The sequence below is a fragment of the Sylvia atricapilla genome, chromosome 1 (genome assembly GCF_009819655.1).
Source record: "Sylvia atricapilla isolate bSylAtr1 chromosome 1, bSylAtr1.pri, whole genome shotgun sequence".
In the NCBI taxonomy this organism is placed as follows: Eukaryota; Metazoa; Chordata; class Aves; order Passeriformes; family Sylviidae; genus Sylvia; species Sylvia atricapilla.
The window spans coordinates 15,887,626-15,910,315 of NC_089140.1; the positions used below are offsets into that span (position 1 = coordinate 15,887,626).

At 37.1% G+C, this 22,690-nt stretch overlaps 1 protein-coding gene across 1 annotated transcript in view; it reads left to right on the forward strand.

Annotated features, from left to right (window-relative positions):
* The window catches only part of MPP7 (MAGUK p55 scaffold protein 7), a 148,193-nt gene that overhangs the window by 45,773 nt on the left and 79,730 nt on the right, over nt 1-22,690 (forward strand). Inside the window, exon 4 of the mRNA XM_066315663.1 lies at nt 7,764-7,882. Within this exon, the coding sequence (XP_066171760.1) occupies nt 7,764-7,882 (119 nt within the window). The remainder of the gene's footprint in view (nt 1-7,763; nt 7,883-22,690) is intronic.

Here is a 22,690-nt window from a genome sequence, read left to right on the forward strand (position 1 = left end):
TGCTGTGCTCTCCCCCTCAGCTGTAGCTGTGCCACTGTGCAGCGAGCCTACATGCTGTGTGCATTTAGTGTCAGGTGGAAGGTTTTGTGGCTTCTCAGTCCAATATCGCATCAAATCCTGGTTTAAAAGAGCTAAACCTGTTAATTGGAAGGCAATTTATTACTATTAAGAGGTAATGAGAAGCTTCCCCGCTAGCTGTTAGTTGCCTTTTGTGAAATACAGGGGTTAAAAATTGTATTTTTAATAACACATTTGGTGTAGAAAAAACGCCAACACACACAAAGAACACCTCAAAGCTAAACAATGAAATAATTTAATTATTTCAAATAGTTTACTTTCCTAAACTTACTTTCAAAATAAAGTGATGATGTAGCGTCATGGAATGGTTTAGGTTGAAAGGGACCTTAAAAGTCATCTAACTTCAAACTCCGTGCTGTGAGCAGGGACATCTTTCACTAGACCAGGTTGCTCAGAGCCCCATCCAACCTGGCCTTGTTGCCAGGAATGGGACAGCCCCAGCTTCTGGGAACAGCCTGTTCCAGTGCCTCACCAATCTCACCACAAAGAATTTCTTCCATATACTAACCTAAATTTCCCCTCTTTCAGTTTGAAGCATTACTCCTTGTCCTATCAGTACAGTTTCCGACAGAGCTCCTCTCCAGTCTTCCTTGTAGGCCTCCTTCAGATATTGGAAGTTTGCTGGAGGTCTCTATGCACACTCTCTTCTCCAGACTGAATTGCCCCAGATTTCTCAGTTTGTCAATATACGTGACTCTTTAAATTTATGTGTATTCCTATATTCTTCTATAAACTTTTATACCAAGTGTATGTGGCTACATGTATATGACTGATTGTGTAATGGCATAACTTGTTTTGAGTGTAAATTCTTAAACTACGTCCTACGGTGAATCGTAACACTGAAATAATATACTGACCTGATTTCAGGCATCAGTACTGTCTAGGATTGTAGGACTTTTTCTTCTACTCTCATGGCACGTATATCCTGAATAAGATTAGCATGTATCTTGACAATGAGAGGTTGAGATATGTGGTAATCAAACAGTGTTTCCATTATTCTTAGACCAAACTGCTTTGGAAATAGTGTTGATTTCTATTGTTAGAAGTCTTTATTCAGGCTCCTAACGAGATATTGTGTCTTCCTTGTGCAGTTGTAAAATGCTACATTTAGTAGTCCTTGCTGCCCTTCCCCAGTGCCAAGTTTCTTATAACCTTGTAAACTGTCACTAAAGGGTTAAGTGCCTTCCTAGTGCTGGAATGAATGCTCTCCTGACTGCCTGCCAGGTACTTGCTACTGCCTCCTCTAGGGCTGATGAAGATCTAGATAGAAATACTGAAGACTTGCCAAGCTGATGTCCATGGAATGGACCAGTCAAGTAGTCAAGGTTATTCAAGGTGCCATAGTACACAGGCTTCATTGGAGGAGACAGGATTATATTGTTTTAATTTTTTTTTTAAGAATACCAAGTTTTTGTGAGTTTTCCACAAAGTGCTTGTTAATATGTCCTTGATGGGTCACTTTAAATCAGTTTTATGTATGTGTTATTCTTGTAGATAGTAGGTGGACTTTTGAATACTCATAAAAGTACATTTTATGAACTTTGAAAATATCCATGTTGACACAGTGTCTAGCAACTATATTTTTGAGGGGCTTCGATTCTGAAACGGCTTCGATGAGCCACACAAGCAGGAAATTTGTAGCAAGTCTTGCCCTGTATAGATGGAAACAGAGATCAACTCTTTAACTCGGATCAGAACGCTAACGGTATGTGGTATGTTAAATCTGAAATGCACATGTTGAGACAAATCCTAAAAGACCAATAACTGTTTCAAACAACTGCGTATTCTTTAGCTCTGGGAGCCAAGTTCCAAAACTAAAGACTTTTCCACTTTGAAGGAAATAATATTTTTAAAAGTGATGGGTTTAAATGATTACTCGTTCAACATTTTCTGTCATAACATTGTTTTAAGGTGGGCTAACAAATTTACTGTGGCTTGGAGGAATAAAAATTAGGTACAACTTTTAAGTTAAAATACTTTTGCCCTTATGAATATGCAGTCTTGTTCTTTGAGGACACTGACAGCAAAATTCTTTCTTTTCTTTCATTAGAAAAAATATACATTGATATTTCTATTGCTCTGCCATTTGTAAAGATTTCAGCATTTTACCTGTTTTTGTGAATTAACAAATAAATCAAAATAGATATTTTTCCAAAGATGCTGATCACTTGCAGGTCGTGATTGTGTAGTTCCTTGGTGTTCTGTACTTTGAAAATTAATTTTTTTTTTTTTTTTTGTGTGTGTGTGTGTAGAAATACTAAACTGCAAAATTTTAAAAATGTGCTCACTGGAGTGAGTTAATCCATCTGGCTCTGCAGAGAAAAATGGTTACATTTTAACTTTTTGTAGTGTCAGCAAGCCCATATATTAAGTGAAATTACTTAAGAGAACATAAAAAAAGAATTATTTGTAGCACGTGAATTTGAGCACATAGTGCTGGAGTCTGATAGGACAGTGCAGTGTGTCCATCCTAATATGCAGAAATACTCCATATATTTTTATTTGAACCTGTGTGTAAATACTAATGTTAAATTTCAGAATGAAATAATTTTCAGTATGTGGTGTTAGTGACTGGTTTTGTTATTCAACAACAAGGATGTCAGAATGAGTTCTTCTGCTGCGATGCTGTTTGCATGTGTGTAAGGCAAATGTCTGAGCCTTTGTAGAACTGTAAAGTACAGTTCAAATGTGAAAAATGTTAGCTTGTTATAAATGGCAGCAAATGGTGCTGATTATTTTACCTTTGACAAAGTGGAAAATTTAAAGGTTGGTTTGTCCCGTTTTATTAATACAGTAAATTTTTACAGTGTTGTTCTGGGCCTTTAGATATATGTTCTTTAGTGTTTATTATCCCTCAGTTGCTGTAAAAATTCTAGATTCGAAGCCTGGCATCATTGTTCAGAATGCTAATTCAGGAAATTAATTATCATATGAAAACAAAGGCACATCGACGTTTCCATTTCTTTCTTTACGCTAACCAAAACAAAGTTGGTGTTTTCTTGTCCTATGCAAGAGTGATGGAACGCAGAGACCATATTTTTTATCATTTAGCACTAGTTTATAGCTTCCACAGACTTGTCCTAATAATGAAGCTATGAAGGATATGACAAGAATGGTGATATTAAATTTCTCTAGACTAACAGTAAATTTTTCCATTCTGATGTCAAGAATGTAGAGCATCTGGAATCTGCAGTGTGAGTGGTTCAGTACGGGAACAGTTTTGTCAATTGCTTAGCCATTTATTCTCCTCCCAGGAACAAGCAGTCTTCTGTAGAATATAACACTACAAAGGAAGCAATTTTCTAAAACTGGAAAAATCTATTATGTCCTGTTGATTCTGATTTAAAATGTTTCCATTGCTTCTTACTCTTAAAATCCGATTGCATGTGCAAATCTACTGTAAATGTTTGTAAATTAGAATTAGCATTATTCTACATTTTGGTTTTCAGAGCAAAGAAAATGAGATCGTATTAATTAAGTTTAGAAAAAGTTGAAGATGCTCTGAGGACAGTAACTGCTTAAGTGTGTTGAAAGAACAAGTTGAAATTGATCTTTTACCCTTTTACGTGTGATTGCATTGTGATGGGTCTTGGGATTCCTCCCCTCTATGCTGTAGGAATGACCAGACTTGCTTCCCCTCTTAAAATTGCATAATTGGCTTATATCTTCATGTTAAATCATGTTGTTAGGTTTTTTATGTATGCTCAGATCTTCTGGGAATAAATTATCTATTTTAAAAAATCAAAATAAATTAGTTTTTCTTGTGTAAGTCATGTTTACTTTACTGAATTTTGACTCCCAAAGTATTTTGATACTAGTAAATTCCAATGAGTGGACATCTCCTTTTAATGCTGGTTAAACTTAGGCAAACTAGACTAAAAAAAAAAAAAAAAAAAATTTCTTGCAGGACCCTCCACACAGCGTTGCCAACATGAGGCATTAAAAACAAAAGAATTTTTTTTCTTGGCTTTCCATTTTTTTTAAACAGCTTCTAGATACATTTTTTTAAAAGCTCTTGATCATGTTTTTTTACATTGTGGGCAGCTTTCCAAAAAAGTGAGGTCCGTGTATGCCATGACTCGAAAAGGTGGGACTTCAAGAGAAACATCAAAATTGAGACCAAGAGCACAATCAAGGCCTGGCAGGCAGTGGTAGCATTCAGCTTGGAGGTGCTGATACATCTCACCCCAGGGCTTATGATGTGAATATAAATTTTTAAATTGCTAAGCAATCTGTATTTTAGGGGATATCACTTTGAGCTTTTGGAAAGTTAAGTTTTGGTTTTAGAAGTAATCAAAAGTGATCAGTGTGGCATCCTCAGACTACATAATTGCTACTGAAGCAATTAAAAAAATAGCTGATTTTAACAGCCTGGCTGTACCGAAACCATTGTTGAACTTGCACATTTTTCCATGGCATTTGGCTCTGACTTTTAGAACCACCTGCGATACTACTTAGAAGTTTTGCAGGAGGTTTGAATTGATCTGAAGCACTCTACTATGAAATTCAGATTACTTCAATTGCTGCATGGCAGCATCTGTATACAGTGAGATCTTATAGGGCTTCAGGAATTTGAGCTACTGCCCTTCATGTGTAGGAAAGATGCATGTGACAGTTGTTCAGATTTGCTAAGTAAAATTAGGCCAGTGTGTAACTGCCAATATACTGGTGTCTACTTCACTACCAGTTTACACTAACTTGACAAATTATTGTGTCCTTGTCCATATCATAAAAGCACTTTCTTTAATATGCCATGTGCTGGTAAAGTCACATGCCAGCCACAATTTTCACTGTTTCTTCACAATGCAGTGAATAACATTAACACATTTCATGTAATTTAGACACAAGTAAAAATCATGTTTTACGTGGGGATGTTTGTAGAAGGTCCACATTATTTCATAATATATAAAAATCAGAATGTCCATCTGAAAATTTTTGATTCTGTGGTACTACACACCACAGATGGAATGAGAATGGGTAAGAAAAGAAAAAGGGTAAACCTTTACAGGTGCTACCACCCTCTTCTGCCATTACCTTCTGGAGCTGAGTCAGGTGATCTGCAATGACAAAAATTTAACTTTACACATGTTCTAGATCTTTGTCTTCTGTTCTCCCCAGGTTAGTACATTAAGTCCTCCTTCTGCCTGATTTTTACCTGGCTCCTTAATGGAGTTGTTTTTTTAATTCCTGGCTTCATAGAATCATAGTATTCAGTTTCAGGAGGAGTCTGAAGAGCAAGATTGTGGTGTTCTCCAGCACACTGCATGGCACAGTCCTCAGTTTCCACTGCTGCAGAGAAGGGCCGGATTCTCATTTCCTTCTTGCTGAAAGCTATAAACACTGGACTCTGGAGCCAAAGCAGGGAAGAACTAGAAGCATGACTATGATACTGGATAAAATCAGTCAGCACCTGTCTAATTGTCTCCACTTCCACAGGGGAGTTGTACAGATTTGGTGCATTGCTCCTGAAGCTGGAGTAGTGCACTATGAACATGGACACCCATTTCCCTGGAAGGGGAGATTCAGAGCTCTATAAATGAGTAAAGCTCACAGGAACTTTTGAGCTGAATATGAAACCTTCCTGTGTGTAAGCACCTGCAGGGTTCAGCACGCCTGGAGTGCTGGCAGGTGGGGTTTTTCTCTGGGAGTTTCGTGTGTAAAACCAAAGTCTCATTATGGGCAGATTCAGTCTCCCCCTGTGTCACTAATAGTTAATCCATCAGGAAATACAAACTTTCATTTTATTTTTCACTAGGGATTTGATTATCAAAGCATTGAGGAGCAAGTTACAAGGAGAGAATAGTTTTATAGTTGATTACATGTGGAATTTAAGCAGATCTGATGGATCAAGGAAAAGAAAGCTTACTCTGTTACATGCCTTTTATTTGAAGGAAGTGGCTGTAGTTACTCTTTTCTTTCTTCTGAATGACACACAGGAATTGTCGCTAAGCAGTTATGCCACAGTGCAAGCTTACATTGAAAATTTCTGTTCCTATTTCTGACAGCCTTCAGGTTATATTTACAGTAACAGAAGTGGCCAAGTGCAAAGAATTTTTAAGATTTTCTAAATAAAAAAAATAAAGAAATGTTTTAATTTTCTAAATTAAACTATTTTCATAAATTGTGCCATAAAAGAACAATTTTTGCTAAGTTCTGAAATCTGGGAAGTTGGAGCCACAAGTCCCGCTCAGACCTCTTTTCTCTGGCTGTCAGCTCAATCAGTGATTGTATTTTGCTAGGGAAAGCTTGATGGTCTTACTTTCTGTCTGCAAAATTGCAGTGGTTTGAATTGTATCTTCTTTTTGCAGTATTTCTGAAGCAGAAACAATAACAAATTTAAATAAAAGCAGGATTCTAAGAGAAATGAATGTGAACCACCAAAAAACGCTTGGAGCACAAAAAATGTATCTGGAAAGAAAATTTTTTTCCCAGAATATTTTAGTGATAGGCAGTAAAGAGATGAAAATGTAAATAATCAGAACACAGGGGTACTGTATGTAATGTTGAAAGGGATGTGTACTGCCTGAAAAGTAAACAATTTGTGAAATTATTTACTAATAAATATTCTAAACCATAAGTTTTAGGGAGATAATAAGCATAATAACAATAGGTAACCTGTAATTTACAGCAATGTTCTTTTACCAGTAGAATATGTTGTAAATCTGTTCTTGTGATGAACAGCAGCACTTACTCAGACTAAAACTAATAACAGGACCGTGTATCTTGGATCCCAGGAGACTATTGATGTTTTTGTAGACAGCAGACAGGAGAAAAAGGCATTTTGTCCTTTTTACCCCAAGTAATCCCACTGGAAAATTAAACATGTGCTATGAATTGATATCAACTCATGCCAGGTTACCTCCCTGAGGAGGATTGCTGCAAACACTGTTGCTACATTTCTTGGACAGCACTTCGATGGCCTGTGTGCACGATGGATATTTTATGCTGAACGCTACTGTGGAACAGTGTGCTACTGTCTGCCCCTCGGAGACCGCTGCTGAGGTGTGCCACAAATAACTGAGAGCAGCAATTGCTTTAGCCCTAGAGAAAATCTCAAATACCTGCAAATTAAAAATGTTACTGAAGTATTTCTCTGTGCATGTGCGTCTGGGAAAACTGTGTTGGTTTTGTTTTTAAAAGTTTGATCCTGCAAAACTGAGAAGGTGCTTTTGTATTGCTGTGGATCCTTACTGAACACAGGATTGAAAAAAATATTAAGTAATATATTAGCAAGAAATATTTAGAAAAACCACGAACCTTTTTTTAATGGACCACCCTATCCAGTTTCTGTTCTTTTAAGGAAGTTTTTCCTATTCATGACTCATTTCACTCTTTGGCTAACATCAAGGGAAATGGAATAACGATTAAGCAAAGGAATGTATTTTTTTTTCTGAGTTTGTCCTTTTCTCAAAACTTTTATGAATTTTCTGCATAACCTTGTGTAAATATATAGATGTAGAAGCTTGACAACTGTGACAAGGTAAAAAGTACACTGCTAATACTTGTTTCTTAGCAATTTTTTCTAAATGTTCCTTTTGGTGGTACAAGTTAATGTTGTGCTGGATACTCCAGACTCCCTCTTCAGTTAAAATGACATGCTCCAGGCAGCCAATTACACAAAACTGTTAAGTGAAATTAATGAGATCACCCTAGATTACACTTTGTGTTTTATTTTCATTTTATAGGTCTGTACGAGCTGCTGGCTGCATTGCCAGCCCAGCTGCAGCCACATGTGGACAGCCAGGAAGACCTGACCTTCCTCTGGGATATGTTTGGTGAAAAAAGCCTTCATTCACTGGTGAAGGTAAACCACATTTAAGTCAGATTCTCTTTGAGAAGAGCATATGGAAAAATGTTTTGAGCGCCATCTAGTAAACCAGTGACCAAACTGTTGCTCAGTGAAAACAAAACAGCCTTGTTTTAACTCTGTTTCTGGCAGGGTGGAAGTTGTTAAATAAGATTTTACCAAAAATACATAGATGATTTCATTTAAGAGTGATGTTTTGGCAGTGTAATGCTAATGCAACAAACATGTGTTGTTTGCCCTTGTTTAGAAAAAAAAGAGTACGAAATAGTAGCAGGAAATCTGACACTTTTTTATGGTCAACATTCAAGACCTGGAGTTTAGCTTAAATAAATAAATGTTCACAGCAAAAATTAGAAGGAATATATTTTCTGAGGTCAAGTATGGCAAGAGTTCAGTAGCCACATTAATTTAAAATAATTTCCTTTAACAAAGTCAACTGAAATTCTAGTAAGCTGTTTCTTTTATTGGCTTGTCTCCATTTAATATTGTGTTTTGCTCATAAATATGCTGGACTAAAGTACAGCCTAAAATAAGTTGGATGAATACTTGAGTAAAATATTATCCTACAAAAATGATCAGCAACAAGAAATCAAAGCATGCCATGGGAGTACACAGAGCTATCCCAATAATCTTAAAATTGTGTGGAGCTGAAAAATGGGACCAATCAGCTGGTTAAAAATATTCCAGTCCTACAAAACGGTAAGTATGTCTTCAGTCCCCAGTACAGAGCTAAATCAAGCTGGAAGGAAATTCTGAGGTCTGAAATGAGTCAGGGGATGGTAGTAACCCATGCCATGAATATATCCAGACTTGTGCAGAATTTGTTACCGTTGTCAATTACTTGATCTAGAGGACACGTAAAACTGGGATTATTTCTAAGTAGGTTTGAAAGAATCACATTTTCCCTTTTCTTTCCGCTATTTTATTCTGGAAAAAGATGTGATAATGTTGATACTTGGTCAAGTACTTGGTAATACTCTTCAAAGTATCTGAGAATTTACATATAAAAGTAAACATAAATGCTCTTTGGCATTTTATATGCAAAAGCAACAAACAGTGGAACAGTGCTTGGGCAATACTTGCTTCCCTAAAGAATTTAATCAGCGTTTCTAAAGTGCCGTGATTCCCAGACAACTTGTGGCTTTGCTGCAGCTGTCTGTGCAGGTGGCTCAGAAGATCACTGTAAGAGGAATACCAGTCATCTTTCTGATGTAGGCTGACAGTGGTGTGCATCTAAGCAAAATGTTAGGTCAGCTGCTAAATTAGTTTTCTTTCTGCTTTGGGAATTAAAGAAGTCTGGCTAGAAAATGTGTGTGGATCTGTGAAACATTGACACTTCAACATTCGCTCTCATTTTTTTATCGAGGCAAAACCTAAACCTGTTCAAACTCCTTCACATACTGCCTTTTGCCCCTCATTCCAAAAGAAGACAGCAGTTAACTGGTTGACTCACTTGGAGTATGCTCTCAGTTTGGAGCTTTCCTTGTGGCTTGGTTACCATGTTGTTTGTTACTGCAGGGTGGACTGGGCTGTCAGACTGTAACAAAAAAGAAAGCTGAGAAAGGAGATCAGTGAATGGTCCCTTTATTACAATTACAACAAGAAGCTACTGAAATATTCTAACCCTCTTCATTATTTATCTTGTGTTCTGTAGGTCCAAATAGTAAACATATATGTACCTTTGATCCTGCTGATGCTTTTTTTAATGTCCTCTTAAGCCTCACGCTATCTTAAAGTAGATGACATTCTTGAAATTTAGAAACTACGTCTTTAGTGTTCACTAGTTGTCCTTCTTTAATATAATATTTTAATTTCATTTGAGACAAAGTTTTTTAATTACAAGAATTGACACTATTGAGACCATTTGGTCTGACGCAGTGCATGTCACAGGGTATCAAACCCCCCCTTTGATTTCTGTGGAGATCTGGTATATAAAATAGGGTATGAAGAGCTTTCAAAATGTTACCTAGTTCATGTACCTGCCTCAAGATGAGCTTAACTGTATGTAAAACTCATGGTATTTGTTTGACCTTTAATGCATTTTTAGAAGGATTGTTCGGTATCCTCTCAAGTTTCAGAAAAGACAATCCCTTGATTTTTTGGAAGAGACCTGTAAGAGCAGAAGAACAAGCCCCATCTGCCGTAGTTTTTTCCCTGTTACAAGACTTCGGGAGTGCAAAATCTTTCTTTCTGAGTTCTTAATGTGAAAGACTGTTTTTCCTTGCAGTAAATTCTTAAAAGTCAACTGTACTTGCAAAGACAAATGTTTTTAATTCCACAGACAGAGAATGATGACACATATTTTTTAATAAAAAAAGAAAAAGAAAGGAAAAAATGTGCACTAGCTTTGAGCCAAGGATGTTGCGATCCTGGTATGTGGCAGTGTAGGAAGAAAATGAGCATTGGTATATTACCAGTTAGCACTGATGTTTCTCTATTTTAATGCTTAATAAAAATTTCTACTCCGATTTTCTTACCTTGCTGGTTAATAATTTCAGAAAAAAAGAGCTTTTTTCCTAAGTTATGAAATGGATAAAATGCTCCAAAATTATTGAAAGCGTTAAGTATAGAAGCTTTACTTTTTCTACAGGTATTCTAAGGTTTATGGGTATGTAATTGCTATAGCTTTTTCTTCCTTGTTGTATACTATAGCATATGGTTTGCTATTCTGGCTCTCTTAATATTGAAAAGAAAAAAGAAAAGAAAAAAAAAAAAAAGCCCCAAACCTTGTCTTGGAGTTCTCTTCATTCAGTATTTTTGGACAGAATACTCTTTGAGAACTTGGATGAGCTTAAGCTGTTCTAAGAAGTCAGAAATGGAAAAGTTGTATTAGATCATCCAATCCATTCCCCTGCAAATACTGGATTGTTCCCTACAGTACATTCCTATTGTAGTTAGTAAAACCAGCAAACACTGATGCAACTGTTCTTGCTGTCCCTTTTCTTCACAAAGGAATCTATTGATTAGATTTTAGTTTACAAAGTAGAAGAAGAGTGAACCCACAGTTTGGAAGGGAAAACTGGTTCTGGATAGTGTTTAAAATTTGTTTCTGCTTCCCTCAATTTGCTGCTTCCTTGTCTTCTTACACGACTCTCAAATTTTACCAAAAATTTTCAGCCATCTCATTCCTTTTTATATAGCAGAGAACCCAATAATTCTGTAGAGATTTGTAGGATAGAAACATGAGGAGAAGATCCTTCAGGGTAATTATGAGTATTGACATAGCTGATACCTGAAATAGTACGCATGTTCAGCTTAGATATTTTTTAGAAAGGATAAATAAAGATGTGCCCTAACTACTCCTTGGATTATTTTTAGAAGAGTTGCAAGAATTTCCATGTGCATTTGCTTGCTGTTAGTGCACCAGACACGTTTTACTGTTTGTCTGTTTAGCTCCAGGATGAAACTTCCACTCGCACTGTTTCCTTAAACATTTCTGGTTGTGGATGTAATGCTCAAGAATTGAGTAAACTTTTCTGTTGCGCAGCTACCAAAGTATTTCGTAACCAATTGCAGTTTGTTTTTGGCCAGCTCAATACTGTACTTTCCATTATTAAAAAGAAGTCACAGCAAGTGGTCTTGCACTTTCTCTTGATAGGGAAGAGTTTGTACATTCAAAAAGCTGTATGTTACACTAGGAAAAAAAACCTACTGCAAAAGTAAGGAATATTTGGTGAATCAACTCTGATTTTATTGTAACTGCATAGTATTTTGGTAGCTAGACCTGCAAAACGTAATTTATGCTAATTTTCCTAGTTTCACCTGAATATGATTTGACTTGAAGTTCTAAGAAAGTGTATTTTCTGTGTGCTAGAGTTTGACCATGTAAATTGCTAAAACATATCAAAAATAAACTAGTCAGGTATATCCTGGTGAAATTTCTTTGGCATGTAAATTGAATTACTTGATTACATAGCCCAGATTTTACAGTCATTGTGGTATAGAAGTATTGGAAATTTTCAGTGTGAATACTCATGTTTTTCAATACGTAAATGTAGATGGTTTCAGTAGAGTGTGGTTCCATTTTTGGCAATAAGAAAAATAAAGATAGCATTTACAAAAACTAAGGTGACTAAGGCAAAGCAAAAGGGATTGATTTGACACATCCATAGTGATAAAATCAACTGTCTGTACTAAGTCTGAACTGTTTGTGGGAGAAGATGTACAGGTTATTTTGGCATCTGTGAAAGCTCATATGGTGCAGCTTTCCCTGACGCTGTGATACGTCAGCTGTTCTGCTGCCAGCATCCAGGTGTGTGCTGCACAGATCATGTGCGTTCACCTCCCATGTTGTGCATCTAAATGGTGCATGCTCAGGCATCCAAGGATTTGGATCTTCTTCTCATAGGAATGTGGAAAAAATGGAATTCTGATTATATCAGTTATGAGTTACAAGGGAATGATGTCTCTTGAGTTGCCTGAAAAGTAGATGGTGCCTTGAGAAGAATGTATTAGGTAGTGTAAGACCTGAGCATGACATGATAAAAAAATGAAGGTTGGTGATCATACTGAGATAGAGTTGGCTTTCTGCATGGAAAGCTCATGATGGAATATGCTAACTGTTCTATCATTAGTGGAAGTGCAGACTACTTCTGCACTTCAAATTTGAAATTGACATTGAAATACTTTTTGCTGGACATACAAAGCTTATTTATTTTCCCATTACTTTTCTCTTCATATATACTTTCTCTGGAAGTAATATTTATACAATCTTCATAATTTATTGTCCAATTTGTGTATTCTCTGCGTGTCTTAATACTTCTTTTTTTTTTTTTTTTTCCATGTTAATCATATAGAAGAGGAAGAGAGCAGGGTTTGTTTGTGAGGGGATTCTAGTGCAAATGTATTTGCACCTATTAAGGCAGTGGTGAGTGGTTTCTGATTTCAGGACAAAACCAGCCACATCAGAAGGTGCTCAGAGGAGCTCCATTACTCAAGAACTGCAAACCTGGAAAATTCACTAGAAGAGAAGGTGGGACTGGGGTTTTGTACCTAACCTCTGTTTGTCTAACAGTGAGAGGGTGGTGGTTTGGGGGGAAGGTACTGGAGAGTTTGAGGTGGTGGAGACCCACCACCTTGGAGTGGGTGGAATCATTGAAACTGGTAGCTCAATCAGAAAAATTCTTCTTTGATATTTCAAGTCCTTAAGGTTCTTTACTGCTGAGTGAGTTCTTAACAATATTTATTTTTAAAAAGCTGTGCCTCCTCAGTAAAGGGAATAGGCTACAGTTCTCTAAATTCATGTGGAGGTTTGAAGTGCTGTTTGCCTTGGAGATAGAAAAAATAAAGGAAAAGGCAGTGTGAGTAAGGATTTATCACCTGGACGTCAGGAGGAGTAAGTGTGAGTGTGGAGAAGGTGGTTGATAGCCAGTAACAATTCATGGCCAATGAAATTTCATTGTTTTTCATACTTTAAAGGAGAGTTAAGCAAGCTTGCTTTGTATGTTATAGTTTGCATCTTTCAGTCAGAGAATGGAAGCAAAGCCTTCTCACGGCAGAAGTAAAGCAATCACTCTTGTAACACAGACTGTCCAAACAGTGCACAGATGTGGTCTCTTGTGCTGGTGTGGAAACTTTTGGTATTTCTGGCAAGATGAGAAGGAATTTACTGTAGTTGGAGTCATTAATAATGATGAATTAGATAATAGGTGGCAGTTATTTGTCATTCTTTAAATACAGATCATTGGAGACCGAGGAAATCTTATTTTTTGTACAGGTGTCGTTGTTCAGTGAAAGTCTTTTGTTGAAATAGGTTTGGTCAAGTCTTGCCTTAATTCTTATTGGTAAAATGATACAGTTTTCAGGTTGAAAGAGCTACCTAGCAGTAGGTACTGGGATGTATGTGACAGTATTAGGATACTGATTCTATGAAGATGTACTAAAATTGCATGGAAAAAATTGAAGACTTTTTCCCATTCTTTTTCTCACTTTCTGGAGAGTAAGGTTGATCTCTAATTAATTTTTGAAGCTTCCTGCTTGGGTTTTATGTACAGAATATATATGGAAGAATGCTAGAATTTCAGTACTCATCTCATACAAAGTATTTGTAGGTAATGGTCTAATTAATATACCAAAAATACAAATTTGCTACATGCTTTTTATTTACCTAAAGCTGAAAATTATTGGGAAAATAATGCTCTGTAAGAAAGCCTCTGGATGACTGACAGTAGTTAGCACTTGTATTTGGAGTAATTACCACTGAAGCAATGAGTCGTTTTGTTTCCATCAAAATTAATACATTTTTAAAAAGTGTAATGCAAGGTGTTACTCGTCATGAAATGCCACATAAACTTAAAGTGTTACTTTTGACGCCAAAGTGATTTTTTGAGACTTGCTCCGTTGCCAGCAACTGAAATCTGTAAGTAAAGAGATCACTCTTAGCTGGAGGCAGTCAGCTGCCTTTAAACTTAATTTCCATGGGAACAGTGATCAGATTAATCAAAATAAGGTAATTGAGGTTTTTATAGAAAATAGTACAGGATCTTTACTTTATTCAGGATGATATTGTTTCCATGAAAACATCAGGAAAAAAGGTGGCTAGCAGCCAGACATTGAGCAAATGATTGCTTCTCTTGTTGAGATTCAGGTATTTTCTGGTCACTCTGTGTATGTTGAACCCTTGGACTTATTTATGCTTTCGTAGTATAAAAATGCAGTACATCAGGTAATAACTGGGCAGAAATAAGCAAAAAAAAAATCCTTTTGAAATAATAGTTAAATCCCCCAACCTTCCATATTTTTTCTCTAAGACAAAGTTGTTTTTCCATGTTCACTCATACATACCTGTGCTTATTTTTGCCTTCCATTAAGTGAAGAAATGCACCTCCTGTTTATTTAAGCATAGCTTTAGATGGTGTAGCCTTGTTTTTAGAAGAATGCAAGATAGGGCAAAGTGGATGGAATAATGCAGTTGTAAAATATTGTTTGATGGTTCAAGTAAACATATTTGTTATAGTTGTAGCTAGTATGTTATTTACTAGGAAGTAGACAGCTGGTGGCCATAAATAATAATTTTGTCCTTCTATTCAAAGTCTGTTGAACAGGTTCTCCTGAGGTAAATACTTCTTTTTTTCCCATATATTTTTATTTTGTATTTTTGGTAGAAATTTAACTGAATATCTAGTGTCAACTTCTTTGTCAGGAGTGTAGACATTTGGTGTGTCTAGGATCTTTCAGTTTCTACATCAGAGCTGCTAATGTGTGTAGAAATAGGCACTTGTAACTTTTCATCTAGATTTTTATGAGGAAGTCCTGTTTCTGTCATCAACTCCTCTCTATCAACCCACTTCGTTAAAAATAATAATAAAAAAACTCAAGATCAGATCCCAAAAGGTTCGAATTGTCTTGTTGACTGTTTAGTCTCATAAAAGCTGTAGAAATTAGGTTGATATCAGAAGTCTCTACAGGTGGGTGTACCAACAAACTTTTAAAACGAAAAATAAACCAGATAAGCTTATTAAATCAGAGGTGTGAAGTGTTTGTCTTTGAGTATTACTTGAAACTTGTGAATAAATCAGTGCTTTGGAATGTGAAAAAACTTTGGTTTAGGTTAAAGTCCAGACAGAGGCTTTTTTTTGGATCAGTGGTAATTGATTTAAAGTTTCTGCTGGGAAACCTCCAAAGAGTAGCAGAAATCCAGCCAAAATGTACTGGACATAAAATAAGAAAATCAATCCTTCTAAGATAAAGTTTGTAGTTTCATTGTTACCAAGGGGGCAGTGTACCAGCCTGGTGACCAAACTGGTACAGCAGTTCAAAGAGAGCATTTAGAACCAAAATCTATGCTCATACTCAGATTTTTCTTGTCTTAAAAAGCTTGTGCAGTATTTACTTAACCAAAGTGATACATTTTTTGTCTATGATACTGAGACTAATGAAAGGTCTCATAAGCTGCTCAGTAATAGTCTGATAAATCCAAGACATCCAAGGATAATGTAATTTTAAACTGTTTTTCTACAGTGTTCTTTTTCCTTGGACCAGAAGTTCTGTGGCAGAACATGTGAGGGAGTGTTTAAAACAATTTTTTTTGTTACTGTCTTGGACTGTTTTCCTTTTAAGAACAGAAAGTCATAACTACCCAAACGAACCTCTGCAGTGTGAAAACATTGTAAGAGTTAAGAAGGATGGGACGTGATAGTTATAAAATCTTTCTGAAGTATGGAAACTGATACAATAAGATTTAATAAAAACCGTACTTTTAAGATCCAGAAAAAATGCCTGCCAGTGTTTCCTACCAAAAGGTTTTGTTACTGCTTATATTAGTTTTCCTTCTTTTTTTTGGAAGTCCTCTTTGTATCCTTTCTCCAGCTAATTCTTGTGAAGATCATTTGTAGTGTTCACTAATGTTACACACATATTCACTGTCTTTCCTTGGTATGCAATACAGGAATGCAAGCATGGATTTTACTCATCTTTTCTTTTTTGTTCTTCTGTGTTACCCTAAGCACTTAAACACAAACCAAAACCAATCCTATTTTTGTTCTCTCTGTTTTAACTCTTTTCCTCCTTTTTGAAGCATGGGAAGAACAGAGCACCGTAGTATGGTAGGTGTGCACTATCCCTTTAGACTTCCCCATGGCACTGTTTGCATAGCAGTGTTCTCTTAACCACAGGTGGTTTTCCTCTGATAGCCATTTCTGTGTATTCTTGTAGAACCCAGTGTCTCCTTGCAGATGTGGTTATGCCAGTGTAGTTCACTCCAAACACAAGTTTTTATGTAAGTGCTCAACATACCAGTACTCTCTACCTGGTGCACAGTCACTGCAGAATAACCAGTTAGAAGCTGAATAAATAAGATTTTAGAGCATGTAAAGAATAAGGTGTACTTTATGTACAAGTGTCATGGGCTGGCTTGGGCTTTCATGCCAGGCACCCATGAACGCCATTTTCTCTCTCTTCTCTGCAGTTGCATAGAGGAGAGAAAATTAACAAACTATTTACAGGTTGAGATAAGGACCAGGAGAGATCACTCACCAAATGCCGTCAAGGGCAAAACAGGCTCAACTTAGAGATACAAAGTGAATTTATTGCCAACAAAATTAGAGCAGGATAATTAGAAGTAAAATAAGCCCTTAAAAACACTTTCTTCCCACTCCTCCCTCCTTCTCAGCTCTACCTCCTACCCCAGTGGTGCAAGGAGACAGGGAATGGGGGTTATGGTCACTTCATCGCATGAGGCTTCTCCTGCTACTCAGAGAGAGAAGTGGTTCCCTTGCTGCACTGTGGGGTCCCTCCCATGGGAGATAGTTGTCCGTGAACTTGTCTGGCATGAGGCCATTTCATGGGCAACAGTTCTTTGTGAATTGCTGCAACATGAGTCCATCCCCAGGCAGTCCCTGTCAAACTGCTGCAGCGTGGTCATCTTCCACAGGGTGCAGTTCTCCAAGGACAGGCTGCTCCAGCCTGGGGGCAGAGGCCCCTCTTTCCAGGGGTCTCCCACTGGACCACAGCCTCCTCCAGGCATCCACCTGCTTCAGTGTGGGCTCCTCCAGGGGCTGTGGGGGGATCTCTGCATCATCCCCCATGGATCCCCATGGGCTGTAGGGGCACAGGTGCATCACCATGGTCCTCACCACAGCCTTCAAAGGAATCTCTGCTCCAGCACCTGGAGCACCTCCTCCCCCTCCTTTTCCATTGACCTTGGTGTCTGCATGGTTGTCCTTCTAAAATGTAGAAGGACAACCTTCTACTGCTCTTCTCTGGCTGGAATTAAAACTGTGCCACAACCTCTGTTTTGATTTCTTCTTAAATACGTTAACACAGAGGCATTTCCACCCTTGGCCAGTGTATGTCCATGTTTGGAGCCATCAGGGATTGGCTCTGCTGGACATGGTGAAAGCTTCTAGCAGCTTCTCACAGAAGTCACCTCTGTGGGCGGCCACCCCCGACCTTGCTCCCCCCCTTCCCCCCCCAAAAAAAAACCCCAGACTGTGCAAAACCTTGACAGCAATCCAAGGTGAATAAATTTATTTATGGGCGATTGCTGTAACTTAACTGTGTCTTCAATAGACTAGCAAAACCTAAATGTCCAGATTCACTCTGACATAACATCTGCACTATGGTGACATAGTCTGTTTCTGTCCTGCAGAGGAAAGGGCTTCATGCTTTCTTGATCAACCTGAACCACTCTGAGATATCGATGTAAAAAAAGCCTTCTTATTCCTGTGGGGGCATTCAGTGGTCTGAAATTAGAGCTGTTGTTTTCAAAAAACACTGGTGCCTCAGGGGCCCCTGAGAGTCACACTCACATACCTTGTGGCATGTATTTTCTGTCTTACCCCGCTCCTTAAGACCAGTTTTTACCTCTCTGTGTTCTCCCATGTGTGTCTGCAGGCTTCTTCTATTTCTTGTGTACTAACTAAGGCTTAATTCCTTGTCTCTTAGGAAAATTAAGACAGTAAGTGTATGAAGAGGAAATATTTGTATGCCGTTATCGTGGCTATATAACTTCCTAGGGAAAACATTGCTTTCAGCTAGTTTGCTACACTGCTTTCATGTGTAGTATTTGCAAAGTTGCACTATTTCATTAGATGCAAAGTAAGAGACTGTAAATCCTTCCAGATAAGGCTCTCCTCTTATTTGCTGGCTACACCATTAGGGAAATACAGACATACTCTTTTCATCATTTTCTGGACTTGGATGTCACACAGAGAGACATATACCCATCAATACTATTATCAGTTGAATAATAAACTGTTTTGACTTCTGCCTTCTGTTGCTTATTTTAATTTCATTATTTATAATTCACACACTCTACTGGATGCATCAGCATAACACTCTTGATCCTTTTGCTAGCCAGTCCTTCACAACTGTTTGTTTCAGAGAATGTTAATGCTAATTTGGCACTTAGCGCTCTCTTCTTCAATTTTGGGTTGTTTGCCCTCTGATTTTGGTCATGCTGCCTTTTTTCTTCACTCAGTTCACAGAGCACTAACGTAAAATCATTGCTCCCCAGAGGAGGAGATTTTGAACCTTGGAGCCACTGACTTTTTTCTGCCTCCGTGGCTCAGGTACAGCATGACTCTTCATGAAGAACATGATGTTTTATGGAGTGGAGAGCATGGTGGGGGGAAAACAGTCCTTGTCTGTCGGAAATTAAATCTGTATTGTCTCCCTGTCTCTAACTTTCTTGTTGGCTTTTGCTAGCAATCACAACCTGCACAAGGTAATTCTGGTGATTTCAGTTATTCACAAACATGACTGTCTCAATTATTTTGATACTAAGAGTTAAAAAACACCCCAGTCCTGCCAGTTATAGATGCTAGGGATTATGTATGGGATAGCCTTGAGTACTGCTTTACATTTACTATGGATATCATCTTCATAAAGTATTTTCAGTTTTAATGTGCTTTACAGATTGGGTTTCACGGAAAAGAGCAGTTTTTGTTGAGATTTAGTGATTAAATAATCCAGTAATGACACTGTAGACATACACAGCTTTAATCAGGATCAAACCATAAATCAGAGTGTAATTTTGAATTTCCAAGTTTCAAACATTCTAGGAAAAAAGTAACCTGTAATTGTAATCATGTTAATTGGCATCTGAAATACTAAGCTGATCATACTGAAGTTCAGTGTATCATTAAAGGATAACTACAAATCATACCCTAGCACATGCCAAGCAACAAAACATTTGTAATTGTGTGCCTGTGCACTTTCATTTGGAAACATACACTTTCCACCAATTTCTGTCTAATAATCTGACCAAGTTTTATTACTGTCTTCTCCCAAAAGGGAAGCAATATTTTCCTTCTGTGGTATGACAGGAAGCTACCGAGGAACACCTATGTGTAGCTACATCCCATGTTTTGTCCCACTTCTACTCTTTCTCTCTGTGTTTTCTGAACATGCATATTGGTCCTTTAAGTTACTAAAACTGGATTATTTTCTATTTTTTTTTTCTATTTCTAAATGAATTTTTAATGTATGAAAGGCCTGTAATTCCCTTTGTGTTATGTGTGTTTATTATCCCTTCATAACCATTTTGTCATAGATTCTCTGTGAGAATGTCATCCTGGTTTTTCGTTATTCTGCTTTTCCACTGGTTTAATAATGTAGGCAAGAGTGACCTCTCATACATTTGAGGCTGATTATTTAAAGATGGGTACAGTTAAAGTATTTCACTGTATTTTGATTGAGGTGGGGGAACTCAAGTGAGTTAAGCTGGATCATTATTTTTGATCTCTTGTTCTATCAAGGGTAAATTGACATTTTTGCACAATATAAAAGGAAATGTGTCTCCTTTTGGTTCTGTTGATGTTATGATTCATGGCATAAAAATGTAAAAACATCGCTGGATAATGATACTCTTGATATTATTTGAATATTTGCTGGTTTCATATTGAAATGCAGTATAAACCAGGCTAGGTCATGCTAGCTAATGTTTTGGTTGAATCCTACTTGGAAAAAGGGGATTGGAGCTGGGAGACAGTTCCAGGTTGGAAACTGTCAGGAAATCTCTTGGCATCCCAGCAGCTGATAATTTTGTGTTGCTGGTCTGTGTATTTGTAGATCCTTATTACAAGAATGAAATTGCTAGATTTTTCTTTATATTCTTTTTTGTAATGGTAGGAGTATCAATGCAGCTCCCTTATCTTCATTACTCTTTTCTCCTCGTTGCACAATTTCTGCTGTTTTCTACCAGCTTTCCAATATTTAAAGATATGATGTGTCTGTAATTTTGTACACCTGTGCAAATACATTTGTGTTACCCCTTCCAATATTAAAATAAATTAATATGTTTGCTTTGATTTGAAGCTTCCTGTGAAACAGGTTTGCAGGCTTAGATGATTTAGTGCAAAACTTGAAGTGCACTGGTCTGAAAAAGTATGGGGAAATGGTAGTAAATCTCTTCTAAATTACTGCAGTTTTCTTCCAAAATTTTGTCATTATTTTTCATATTTCTCTTTATCCTACAGCATACATTGCACTTAAGTGTTGGTGTTTCTCCATCCTCTACAGGGAAGGTTGAGAATTAGTTCTGTCCTGTAACACTTATAGTAATTTTCTGGTTGAACTTACTTGGGGCATTTTACTCCTAACACATCCCTGTATCCTTTGAAGTAAAATTAAGATGCTGTCTTCATGTCTTTTTAAATTGAAGTTGTTGCTATAAATCTTGCTTGTTGCCATTAATTGATTTATTAGAATATCTTTGTTTTGATTTCCATGCGGTTTTAATTGTAGCCTGGCCCCTGGCTGCAGTGTGTGGGCATCAGCAGCTTCTCTTACATTCTGTGCCTTCTGAAGTACTCACTGCAAGTCTTCCATTACTAGTTTTTATTAATTTCCCCCCCGATTTACATATTTTCTCCAAATTTTTCAATTTTTATTTGCCTACTTTTACCATTATTCCCAGAAAAAATAAAAGTGGCTTTGTGTCTGTCCCTCATTGTCCGAGGTCTGTTTGGTATGTTGTGATCTGCTTGGAAGGCTTAGTGATCAATCACCTCTTTTAGAAACAAGGGAAGACCTGAATGCAAAGAATTTCTTCATAGGTGTTCTTTGTTTTCATGGCCATGATTTCATTAAAGAGCATTCAAATAAACGTTTAATTTATAAAAGCAAATTCATAAATTTCATAAATTCAAAAATTCATAAAGGGCTTTCAAGTGACATGTCCTAATAGTCATAAGTATGAACATAATGTTAGTGAATAATTGTTTTCCTGTTTTGTTTTGCTTGAGTTTTTAACATGGACTGTATGCAGGCAGAGGGAGAAGGGAATGGTGATGTTTTTAGCTTCCTTATCTGTTGGCAGGTAAGGAAGCTGAGGCTGGTAGAGATTTTGCGTGCTGCATTTAAGCACCTTCACGTGCAGCTGCTTTTTATTTGCTTGTCTGTCTGTCTTGCCTAAGGTTGATGTATGGGGGACTCTGCCTCTGATGGCTTTTACACTTGAAGTTCTTCAGTACTGTTTATTTGCATGACTTAAGTCTCCTGCAGTTTTAAGTGCAAAATTGACTAAAAATCCATTTCTAGATTTCATATTTGAGAAACTGCATTAATGGTTAAGGTTAGTCCTTTAGTATCTGTTTATAGTTGACCTCTTTTAAATTTATTATTGTGAATATTTAAAAATAAATATGTTATTTTATTAGGGTTTTGAGGTGGGATCCGGTGTTTGTGGGACTTCAGTGCAGTTTTAGCAAAAGTTTTGTTTGCAGCAGAATTCTGCTCTGATGATGGAGGCCTTAAAGAAAAGGGGGGTTTGCATTATCTGATGCTTCAGAGTAGCTTCTTCAAAAGAGTGCCAGATTTTTCTTGAGGCATGTGATGGGGAAGCAAAAGAGTAAGAATAGAAAATAGTAATTAAATTTCAGTTGTGTTTTGCACATGTATGAATGCCTAAAAGGTCGAGGTTTTATTCCTACCAGTAAATTTTCATATGTATGGATGTGCAGCTTTCATTGTCAGTGTTTTTCTTAAAATGCAATTTGTAACGGAAAAACATAATGTTGTGAATTATTTGGGGTTTTTTGGTGTTGTTGCTGATTTTTGTCTTTGGATCTGAGTTTTAAAATTATGTGACCTGTGCTGTGTCATGACATGTTTCATAAGATGTAGAAAAAGCAGAAAGTGAGTTGCACATTTCTCACATTGCATAAATTGTACTGACCCCACTAGATGGTGCTAATTGATAAGTGTATGTCTGTATATTTATATATATGTATTTAATTTTAGCTCAAAACATAGATGTCCATGTCTGTGAATGAAATTTGAGGTTTGAATGGGTTAATTCTGTAACACTGTGCTGCACAAAAGGAATCTCTTCAGGGAGGCTGAACAACTTCAATCTTGGACTAA